This window comes from Ostrea edulis, chromosome 3, assembly GCF_947568905.1.
Source record: "Ostrea edulis chromosome 3, xbOstEdul1.1, whole genome shotgun sequence".
In the NCBI taxonomy this organism is placed as follows: domain Eukaryota; kingdom Metazoa; phylum Mollusca; class Bivalvia; order Ostreida; family Ostreidae; genus Ostrea; species Ostrea edulis.
The window spans coordinates 80,357,217-80,370,278 of record NC_079166.1 but is presented as its reverse complement, the minus strand read 5'-3'; the positions used below and the strand labels follow the sequence as shown (position 1 = coordinate 80,370,278).

General features: G+C 34.5%; 1 protein-coding gene across 4 annotated transcripts in view; it reads left to right on the top strand.

Annotated features, from left to right (window-relative positions):
• Positions 1-13,062, top strand: part of LOC125676204 (uncharacterized) — a 94,024-nt gene that overhangs the window by 16,084 nt on the left and 64,878 nt on the right. For 3 of the 4 annotated variants that reach the window (XM_056159116.1, XM_056159119.1, XM_056159117.1), the window contains exon 4: positions 310-726. In XM_056159116.1, the coding sequence (XP_056015091.1) occupies positions 310-726 (417 nt within the window). Of the gene's footprint in view, positions 1-309; positions 727-9,088; positions 9,189-13,062 lie in introns of those variants that run through there. The other variant, XM_056159118.1, reaches the window with a different exon arrangement.

Below are 13,062 nucleotides of genomic sequence, written 5' to 3'. Positions count from 1 at the left end.
TTACTTTGTTATACTATTATTTATGAACCTTTACTGGGTTATAATAGATACTATTATTTATTAACATTGACTGTGTTATAATGGATACTATTATTTATTAACATTTACTTTGTTATAATGAATACTATTATTTATGAACCTTTACTGGGTTATAAAAGATACTATTATTCATTAACATTTACTGGGTTATAATAGATACTATTATTTATTAACATTTACTTTATTATTATGAATACTATTATTTATTAACATTTACTGGGTTATATTGGATGCTATTATTTATTAACATTTACTTTGTTACACACACAGATCCGTTTCCTGATTTAACAAAGGACCAGCGTGTCGTTCTCTACACCTTGTTATTGTGTGTTGATGATGGCAGTGATGTCGTTTTGGATGATGACGTCACTATGGGTGACATTGATGTCAGGAGGACACTGAATGAGTTGGAGGAGAAAGTACTGGTGACACGTTACGGTGACAGTAAACGTTTCCACATTCGGCGATATAAAGAGATAATGAAATCTTACAGAGAAAATTGTCTGCTGAGTGACATAGACAAAGACTTCTACATGCAGGTCGCTTCAGATTATTCCCTACGTATGTATACATTAGAGTATCTCATTGAGGATACTGACATAGAACAGCCTGTGGACATCCCTATAACGTTGATGAGACTGGTTGTGGAGGGACGGATAGAGGATGTTATTATTCCGTCGTATGAAGGTACTCGTTTACTCATTAGCTGATTAGTTATTTCAAAGTAAACAAATTCAAATAAAGCACATTAGAGGTACGTATTTCCTCATTAGTTATTTGAAAGTGAATAAAGTACATTCTACAAATGACTGGAACATGATATACATGGCGTTGAGTGCTACTCACAAATTAACTTACTGTACGGATTCTGAAAATAACGTTAAATTGTGTTACTTGCGAATCATGGTTTGTACTCGCATGATTAAATATATTTCTTAATGTTTATATACGATTCATATGTCAAACGTTGAATTAATCTAATATATATTGTAAAAAGACCCACAACTTTAAAATCTAAGATGCATCTTCAGGATTTACACCTCACATTATAATAAATATATGATGATTAGGCTAAGTATATTTCAAATCGCATTCAAAACTGTTTCATAATTAAATGAAACATGGGAAAAGAACGGAATGGGGGCTAGTTGCGTGGAATCAAATATAAATTGCACCTTAGGCAACATTAAACAAATAGCACACTTTACTTACTAGCATATACCCCCCCCCCGCAACACACACACACACACACACACACACACACACACACACACACAAACAACAAACAGAAAACTAGCGAACAAAACAAATAACATTTTAATTAATTTCTTTGTATTCAAGTATGGCAAGGCTATTGTGTAATGATTTAGATACTGGACAATAAGATTTTTCCATTAAAATATCCAGCGATAGTAAACAAGATTCCAAACTGTATTCTTAAAGATGAAGTTGGGTAATTTTGAATGGGACGTCCTTAACACTCTATATCCTAATTGATAAAAAGGATGAGCGCATCAGTTACATAAAAAGTTAGCTTCAAGCCCTGGGTGTAATGTCCTGACATTTTTTATAATGTCCTAGCTGATAAGACATTTTTACAAAATTGATACATTTCTACAACACCCATATTAAATAAGTTTATGATTTACAATCATTATCTTTATCAATTTTTATCAATTAATTTTCAATGTCATTTTAGGTTTAAAATAAACAAGGGTGTAATATTTTGAACTGGAAGGTACCTGGTGACATGATAAAGTATTATAATGGTGATGGAAGGGGGATGTATATACTGTTTATAAACACTTGTATACAAGTAAAAATCGTATATAGATATAATTCATTTTCTTTGGTTATGTTTTCAATTATGGCCTGCCTGATCAAACTACTATTGTCTGTCTCGTTCTCAACCAGTAATCTTTACAAAGTGTAGGGGTTCCCCCCCCCACCCCCGAAATATTAGCACCTAACGTGTGAGGACAGAACTCAATCAAAGTATTCTAACGTACTAGACATTTTCGATCCGCCTATTCATTGAACGCGGGAAATGCTATGCAACTGATGTAAACAGTGCATTGTGACGTCATATTTCGTGTCGGTGTTTAGCAAATATACGAAACGTTATACAAATTCGCATTAATCAAATATAGTGATTATATATGATTAACAAAATAAGATTTACATGATTTTACGGATTTTATGTAACATCTCAGAACGACGTGAACATGGTATACGAGATTCAAAATGGAGAAATACATGTCCACTCGCTAATATTCGAATCGACGCCATTGGGACCAAAATTTTCAAGTTCCATAGATATGATTTGAATTTTCATTAGTTTTCTATATTTTCCTTTTAAACATGTATATACGTGTTACCTATAGGGAGAGGCCGTGAGAGGGCTTTGCCCTCTATAATTGAAATATTTGGTCATCACTACACGCAGTGTTCGAACACCTGCTGAAATCACACATACCAAATGCAACACGGAAGACTACATTGATTTACATCTACAGTAACTATGATGCACGTCTGCTCGCAATGTTTTGTCGTGTACTTTGAATGGAGAGTTCCATTACGGGATATAACTCTTCCAAACATTCTCATAGTCTATTAAAAACAATTAATTTATGGTATATACTGTTCATTTTTATGATTTTCATTTTTCGTTGACTTTATAATATTTGTTTACATTGAAATTGGTTTATTACCCATAAAATCAAACCATATAAATTACATTTAGATAAAACTATGAAATAAACAAAACATTGGTTAAACCCAACGTGGTCATTATTTCAGCTACCCATTTAATATATTAGATATAAAATGCCATCAGTGGATTTGTCAAAACCCGAATTAATCTTTATAATTAACATCATTACATGAAATTTTGATTTCCATTTAAACTGCACTGCCGTACCAGACTTGCATATTTTATCTGTGATTCCAAAGTTTTGCTTACATATGGCTTTGTCCTTAATTATAAATACATGTAATCAGAGCAAAACATCAATATTCTTTAAATCTAACATATATTTTGATGATATAGCAAAAACAAAAGAAATAAAAATTCTTGAATATTGTAATTATTTTATAAGGCCTCAAACTTCCATAATTACTGCTATGCATGAATGCCAATTACTAGTAAAAATTAAAACCAGTTGTTTCTAAAAATATAAACACGTGAGGAAATACGCAAGTTCCGAGTTACCCAAAAGTTATTTCCTTTTGTCGAACTCTTTCGCATTTTATGACGTATGGTGGGTACATAATGTATACATTATATCGTGGACTGGCATTGTACATAACGATTACGTACGATTAATGTAATAAAAGCGTAACTTTTGTTTATATCAATTACTGGTATCCATATTCTGGCCATATCAAGCGAAATCTGTTTGAATAAGATCATCAAATTGGCTATTGAATCATTATTCGTTTCCTCTTCTACATGAGTGACGCTTTTATCAAAGGAAGATGGCAATTAACAATATTTGTTTGAGCCATTTTGTTATCCAATACTCATCAACTCACTAAAGTTGCCTTTTCCCTGATATAGGATGGTCTCAGAAACTCTGGATATCATCTTTTAAGAAATAATACAACAACAGTAATTAGCAAATGTACCCACTGTCATCATATTTTACGTCATAATTTACGGAAGAGTTCGACAAAGGGAAATAACTCTTGGGGAACTCTGAACTTCCGTATTCCAAAGTACATTTTTCATATCATGTTACACCCTAAATAATATATATATATATATATATATATATATATATATATATATATATATATAACAAAATGGAAAATTCTATGTACCCATCTGGACGAATTTAGTGATTTTGCATGTTTTCTCTGAGACATCCTCTCAAGATTCTAAGAACAAAGAGTAAATAAAAACGAAGCGATTATGTTACGCGCGAAGATGAAGAGAAATTTTGAGATACTGGTTCTTTTCTTTTGATAGAGATGAGAGACTTCAAATACCGTGGTTTATTATAACGGAAAAATTGGATTCCGAGGAATGGAATTGCATAAAAGCCGCGACACAGAGCAATATGCCATCAAAACTTTTCCAGAAAGTAACTTACAACATATTCAATTTGCCGCAAGAATTAAGAAAATGCAGAGAGGGCTTAAAATATAAACGTAGACATCAAATTTAAATTGCAAAACTTTACGAACAACCTGAAAATTCTACTGAAAACTCTACCCCTTTTACATATTGTTAATCCGACGAATTGAGGCATTCTACCGCACACCATTGATTGATAGCTTCCATTCTAGGAGCGAAAACAAAGTAGTTAGTACCGCAAATTAGTGCTGGAAAAATTACAATTGTCAACAAATTATCCACTATGTTTAATGTTGTTGGTTTTAGCTTACCTGAGCCAAAGGATCAAGTGAGCTTTTCTGATTAAAATCTGTCCGTTGTCTGTCGTCGTTGGCGTCGTCATCGTTGGCAGCGGCGTCGTCGTCGTTGGCGTCGTAAACTTTTTCACATTTTCGACTTCTTAAGAACCGCTGGGCCAATTTCAACCATATTTGCCACAAAGCAAAGGGCTTGCAAGTTTGTTGAAATGAAGGGCCTTGTCCGTTTCAAAGGGGAGATAATCACAAAAATGCAAAAACAAGGTGGGGTCATTTAAAAATATTCTTCTCAAGAACTACTGAGTCAGAAAAGCTGAGATTTACATGAAAGCTTCCTGACATAATGCTGAGTCAGGTTTGTAGAAATCATGGCCCCTGCGGGTATTATGGGGCCACAATAGGGGATCAAAGTTTTACATACAAATATATGGGGAAAATATTTAAAAATCTTCTTCTCAAGATGTAACCCTTTTTGTCACTAGAAGTCAAATCCAAGTTAATTTTCCAATTTTTATTACAAGTACAGAGTTTGCCAACAACTCTCTAACTCTTTCTGCTTCTCTTTTCTTCTTCTCTTTCTGTATTCTCAAAACACTGCCAAAGCAATAGAACTGTCTATCCTTGTGCTAAAATACAGGTACAGAGGTTGTAAAAGAGGAACTTTGCTGACAATTTGTTAATGGCGTAGTGATTTCAATCTACGGTATCACCATGATTACAACAGCTGCTTATAGAGCAATTACAAATTAAGAGTTTTAATTTTCCGCATCCCCTCACATATAGATAGAGTTGTCAAAACAACAATAAACCAAGCAATGGTATAGAATAATGACCGATAATTGAGAAAAACAAAACAAACACCCCTGTACCTCGTTATCTGGTTACAACAAACCACTAGGCCAGAAAAGCTGAGATTTACATTAAGTCTTCCTGACATAGTACAGATTCAGGTTTGTACAGATCATGAACCCCCCCCCCTCGGGGAGGGGGGGGGTGGATGGAGCCACAATAGGGGATCAAAGATTTACATACAAATATATATTAATTTTTTTTAAATCTTCTTCTCAAGAACCACTGAGCCAGAAACGCTTTACATGAAAACTTTTTGACATAATGCAGATTCACGTGTTAAAATCATGACCCCGGGGCTAAGATGAGGCGACAATAGGGGATCAATTTTTACATACAAATATATAGGGAAAATCATTAAAAGTTTACATTCACCTGAAAGCTTCCTGACCTAGTCCAGATTCAATTTTGAAAAAAAAAACCATGACCACCGGGAGTGAGTTGGGATCACAATAGGGATCAAAGTTTTGCATGCGAATATATAGAAAAATCTTTAAATATGAGTGAAAGTGATTCAGGTGGGGGATGTGGCCCATGGACTTCTTGTTTATTTTAAAATGTGTTATATATAATTTTTTGTAATATATCCAACATGGAAGTTGAAGCCTTCGTCGCGTCTAGTCTGTATAATGAACGGTGAGATAACGAACGATGATCAGTATAATATACACGTCTGTGAATGCAATCCTTTTACGTACAAGACAACCAAACACAACTTTGGTGTAAGCCAGGCAAGCTTGTCGGGCAGCCGGCGTTTAATAACTTTACAAAAAATATACTACATACATGGTAACTGACTTGAACTAGTTTTATGCAAGTACTGAATCAAATAACAAAATGTCAAGAACCCCCCCCCCCCCCCCATATTTGACGTTAAAAACCGCCCAGGTAAAACCATGGGTAAACTATTTTTAAAAAAAACTATGGAAAACTGTGTCCGAAAGCAAGTGTTAAGTAACGTCTAAGGGTGAATATCGGACCTTATCCATAATTAAATATAATAAAAAAGTATGCTACGTGCACTTCGTGAGACTTGCTTAGAATGGCCTTACTCATGATATCAACACGTTATATAGGCCTTCGTATGGCCACGCCTTGTATTACTACGCATAGGCATTCGAATACGTTCCGATCATACAACGTGTTCCGGCTACTCCGGCTGAACATCTATGACGCTTCGTTATGCACGTCAACAACTTGAAATGTATGGAAACGTGTTGTTAACACAATTCAGCAATGCTACCGACCAAAAATGTAAATATAAGTAATAAGGTATCATTTTAAAGTATTTATCAGGATATAAATACGGGTTGGTACATGATCAAATTTTCAGTTCAACTGATGTTGAAGTTGATGTTCAACGAAGGGCTTTATGGAATTTGATCACGTGACCAACACATATTTATATCCCGATAAATATTTTAAAATGATACCTTATTTCTTAAATAACGGTAATGTACAGTACATGTATATTGTATTCCTTGTTGGAGGTATGAGATTGATCATTCTTCGTTATTTTCACCTTTCATTTGTATGTGTAATTCAAACTTGTGTCATGAATTTGTTGGAAAAGGGGAAAACAATAAATCAAGTAAATCTGAGTTATACAAATATCGTTGATTCTACAGTGTACATTGATATACATGTATATAATATACACATTTAAACCTAGAGAGTGAGAGAGGGGGTACAAGGACGTAGCATTGTTTTTACAATTGGGGGATGCTATGACAAAATATATCTCGACAAGCCTACCATCCTAACGTTTGGTCTAATACAGAGCTATCGTTCAAAGGTATGTATGTGTGGGTGGGGGTTGCCTTCTTCCAGAAACCCAAGATGTAAGATATATAGCACTTTTTCAGGGCTGATGGCACATCATTTAGAAATTTCAGGATAACTTGAGTTCGTCTGTTCACATTGAGCGTGGTACACTCATGACATACAGTGAAGCTTAAAACCACTTTATTTTTATGGCAATTATCTGGATCCCTTTATGCACTACTCAGCTTGTCATTTGCAGTGAACAAAAGTACATATGCAAATTGATAATTTTAACTTAATTAAAAGTCAAAACGAGTAGTGCATTGCGAAAGTGTAGACATAATAAGATTGTATTTCGTTTAACGTCTCTCTCAAGTATTTTCACTGATATGTAGATGTCACCAAGACTGGTGACGGGCTTCAAATTTTGGCCTTTGCTCGGCGTTTACGGCCATTGAGGGTTCTTTAGCGTGTCACACCTACTGTAACACGGGACATCCGTTTTTAAGGTCATATCCGAGGACCCGTGACATTCACACCTGATGCGATGGAACTATCTGTTTTAACGACTTAGAACTGGGATTCGAACCCGGCCTTCCGCATGCGGGGCGAGCGCTCTAACCTCGAGGACATCGCGGCGGTGTATAAGAATTGTTAAAAAGTTTAGAATGCTGTTATTAAACATAGTTATCGGTTTTGGTGTTTTTACTGAAACAGTCTCTATATTTATTTCGGTCCAATTTTTGTAGTTGGAGTTGATTCCTTTAAATTGTAAAAGTAAGTCGTTGATTATATAAATAAGCCTCTTCGAAAAACTCCAGTAGTCGCACTCTTTTTCTAACAACTTGGGATCGGTCACAAACTTGTCTAGGGTTTCTCTATTTATGTGATATCTACTATGGATTTTGTATCTATTGTATACATGTATGTGATTGGTTCTAGACTTTACACAAGCTTAAAACTTTTCAAAGTTTTTGATCTTCCTCTTCTACAATTCGCGTGAAATATATATGTCACGCCCTGTTTGTCCAACTCATATCATCACACATAGGGCTCAAGGCGGATATGACCTGTTGACAGGGGATGCTCACTCCCCTTAAGCACCTCATCCCACCTCCGGTGTGTCCAGGGTTCCGTGTTCACCCAACTATCTATTTTGTATTGCTTATAAGAGTTATGAGATTGATCACGGTTCGTTATCTTCACCTTTCACATGCACACCTTTCAAACTTTTTTTTTTGGTTTCAAGGGGTCCCAAGAAGTTAAGTTTACGTGTTGCTCAAACTATGTCCACTGACCTTCTAAATATTCACTGGTCCAGTCCGTCACAGGCATTGGTCCAGATAACCCCACCACCACCACCACCACACCACCCCCAAATCACCCATTATCCTCATGTGTCTGTGTTACGGACAAGATATATGTTGATGGCTATTATCTAATACGATATTTTAAGATTTAATGTGACACTATGTCATGTTTATGCTGAAAATAATTCATATTTTACTAGGTTTTTTGGGGGTGGGGTGGGGGTGGGATCACTTGTCAAAAACTAGAAAGGGTCATATTGAATGCAGAATTGACGAAATACCTAATATTAAACCCTTCATACATGTAACAACCTATGAGGTGACCGCCCAGTATTCCGACGGCCCGATAGTCCGAAGGGCCGGTATTCCGACGATCCGGTAGTCCGACAGGTCAGTATAAATGAGTTTGTATAATTTAATCATTAAATCATATATTAAAATGAATGTTACTGGGTTTTTTTTCAGTCAATACGATGATTTAGCTATCTTCGAAGTACAGTATTCATCTCGTCCTTTGGGCTCGGTGAATATTGTACTACTCAGGTGGCTTAATCACTGTATTGTCCTCAAAAACAGCAATATTGGTATAATGTGATATTTTTGATTAATTTGTTAGTCACTAGTATTTGTTAATTATATTGCAAAAAATTGCAAAATAAGGTGAAATTTGGTTATAATTTTCATTTTTACTAAGAAATCAGAGAAATGGAAAATTGTTTTAATCAGCATTCCTCCTATCTTTCAAACATCAGCTTATACCACAGACATGTGTTTGAGTAACAGGGATTCTGATAAGTTGGATCTGGTAATAGTGGACGAATGATGTCCTACAGCGGAAAACCGAAAAATGGGGTCAGTAAAAGTCTTACAAACATACACATATTTACAGTATTAGCTGACATTATCTTAATATGTATGCTACAAACATTATAAATTTACTAGGAATGGAATAAACATGTTGTTTCTCGACTGCATTTCCTAAAAATAACTTTGATATAAACTAGTGTTAACATTTTCTTCGTTACGGACGCCATTTAATGGCATGACACTGTAATTTACAATCCCAATCGGCTACTTAGTGATATTTTGAGTTTTATTCCAATTTTGTTTAGAGGGAATATTTACCAGCATAATATACTTGATTTGTAATATCTTTTTTAATTGGGGCATATTTCACACCTTATCGGTACAACTTCTTCTACAATTAAGACACTTCTTATAAGGTCTTGACGCACCTGGATAACGACACTGGAGCTCTATTTTTCTTTGTTTGCTCTTTGCTTTTTAGGATTTTCTTTTCTTTTCTTTCCTTTTTTGCCAACAAACATGGTTATTGCAAGTATTATGAATATATGAATGAATGGTATTTTTGCCAAATCAGACCATTGGTGTGAACAAGTTCTTTTTTTTAATTTTACTTTCTGTACGCGAAAGCTCATTGTAACATTCATTTTGTTTTGATTGATTATACAGATTAAAACTAACAACACGTGTAGCAGTCTTTCATCATCGACCAAAATATCATTTTCCTCATTATCTTGTTAATAATTTCATAGACTACTAAATTCATATTCATACTCATTTGATCTCAAAATGATGTAAGAATTTTATCATGTCAGGGATTAAGACACGGAAATACTTTTATTAAACATAACATTGAAAGGCAATAATTACTTTTTTTAAAGTTGTGTTTTGGCCAGGTTTCAAAGCAATCCGGTTTAAAGCTTGATGATGTTTGTCCGTCCGTGTAAAAAATGTTGAATTTATCTGCAATGGTAAGGGTCATTTACTACATATTTTGCTTGTACTTCATCAGTTAGCAGTTTTGAGTTCCATAAATACCGGGTTTTTCAGATTTTGTTCACACTTTTAATGATTTTGGTCAGAAATTGATTGTCTGATTTATAATCCGACCGTGTCGATTTTGGCGGTTTCTGATAATTTCCATAAAATAATGCCTGACATGAATACATTTTAGCTCTATTAATTACAACTTTTGGTTACGGTCAACTTGTCGGACTATTGGACCATTAGAATACTGGGCTTGACCCGGTATAATTACTGCATTGAATTAAACTATGCATATAACATATTTAAAAGAGGAACATGCATTGCTTTATGAGCCAAAACCTGGTAAGCGATTACCAAGCACTGGTATTTACAAAATTGATCTACACTGATTCATAAATTCTAACATTATAATTAAAAGTATTTCAAGCCGTGTGTATGCCATAAAGTGATGCATGTTACTCTTTTAAATATGTTATATGCACAGTTTAATTCAATACATTAATTATACCCCCTTGGTATTCATTTGTAATACATATTGATAGTAACATAATCACATTAGAATAATCATATTATATCTACATATCACTTATAATTCGAATTATTCCTTTTCTGCAGTTGTATATTGTTTTGGTCTTGATATTCGAATTCCACGTTCTTAGTAGCTTTCATTTTAGGTAACCCACGGTCTTTTGTGCCCAATTTCATTCACCCGTTGTTATGATGGGCCGACACCTTGATATAAGTTTGGAAAAGTCGCATGCGTTTCTGCAGAACAGGTGTCTGTTACTGCGGAAGTGTTCTAATCAAGAATGGCGTCTTTTATTGACCTATTTATTTTTTGAACAACGCTTTAATATATGTTACATTTTTACGACCACGTAATTTTTTCTGACGAAAGGAGTGGGGGATGGCGGCCCCATTTCTGGAACCGCCTCTGGATCTGCCCCTGAACTGGAGCATGACATTGAGTAAACTTTTGTCAAGATTGTAGGGCTGGGGAAAAAGGAACGCGTGTATAAGCCGTATTTAATGTTTATTTCTGTCCAGATTGAAATACAATATGAATCCCGAGGATTTTAGAAGTAATCTGTAAAGAAAAAAAACAACAAAAAAACAAAAAAACAAAAAATACCTGGAATGAAAAGCACGATGAAACCATGTCATGCTGTAAATAAATTCAGGCACGTTACATTTTCTTTCTTTTTTGTTTTGTTTTATTTTTGTTTGTTGCTTTTCTCAGGGGGCACCCGAAGGAGAAGTTGGTTTCTCAATTGTCTAAAAATCTTATCATGCAAAATTCAAAAATGAAATCAAAGCTCTAAATCCTGGATTTCTGGGGTAAAGGGACAAGGGATGATCTTTTATTCCAAATCTTTGGTTAATTTGATTATATTTCCACTACAATTCACTATTTTTGAAGAAAGTTAGGAACCAGCCTATAGATCGAACTTTAAAATGGCCAACTCTTAATAGTAGGAGGAAAGAACGATATCCAAAAACAGTGTGAGGCTAGCCCCTACGTCCACCCCTTAATGCTACGTAACTAAATGTAGGTCGAGCTACTCAATGCTTTAAAACTTGATCTAAATTAAAAAAAAAAAAACAACATATTTTTGAAATATTGAATTGCACATGAAAAAAAAAACCCAAACAAACCAGTCCAAATTTCAACGGAAATATTACATAAGATACGGATATAATATACATTTACATGTAATTGACATTGTCCAGGCGCGGATCTAGAAAATTTTCGAGGGAGAGAGGTGAATCAGAGGATTAGGTTGTCGATATCATGATATGTATTTTGTTATTTCATATCGTTTGCATTTGGTTATATAGATTAGCTTCCAAATAAAAACACTGTTTAAAAACGAATTTGAAATGACAAACGAATTTACAACGTTGATTGTTAAGGGTGTCACAAATAGTTTTCATCAACACCCCCCCCCCTCCGCCCCCCCCCCCCCCTCTTCAAACTGAATTTGATTAATTTGGAAAATAATGATAATCATTTTGTGGAAAAAACTATGTTGGATGACATAGACTTACGGGAGTTTTTACCATCCCCCTCTTCACCTAACTATTGGAACTTAGATTTGTATTTGTATCCTATAATCAATTCCGTATTGATATTCCCTGAAAAATATAGATGTCATACTCCAATCTCTCTCTCTCTCTCTCTCTCTCTCTCTCTCTCTCTCTCTCTCTCTCTCTCTCTTAAACCAAAATCAAAAGCGCCCCCCTTCTAGATTCGGCAATGAAATGTACATGTGCTGGTTGCACATGTAATATATGCATATCTAAATGTGTTTTTGTTCTCCAAACTTCAAAATATGGATTAAAATTAATAATGAAGAATTGATGATATACTAGAGATATCTTGATTCAGATCTTAATAAGTAAAGGACTAATATTTAAATATTTTATTACATCATAACCCAACACTGCCTGCGAAAAAAAATCACAGAATGGACACATCAATAAAATCAATGACTGAAATTATTTTACAGTCACATTATTTTTCATATATTACAGAAGAAAAAAAATAGCTGCCAGGGGAAATAACTTACGCAGTATAAAAAAAATGTATCCTGTTTAGAAGTCTTTTTATTGAAATATAAACGTTCTTACCACGCGACTTCACGAAAACTGCCAATGTCAGAAATTTTCACGTACAACGTCACAGAAAAGAAATTTTATTCAATTGAGGCGAAGTATATCGATTGATCGGACAAACATATTTTTGTATCGATCAATCGTACAACCGTAAACCGGGTATAGCTTGTTGTTGACTGTTGACTACCAATAAATAGTTAATTCATATCATTAACGATTCTTTTCACTTAGTTGGTTCATCTCTGGATTTGAACGAAATTCCTATAAGTTCTGCCAGTCTTTGCGTTGTAATTTTCGCGCACCTTTTAGGACGTACTCT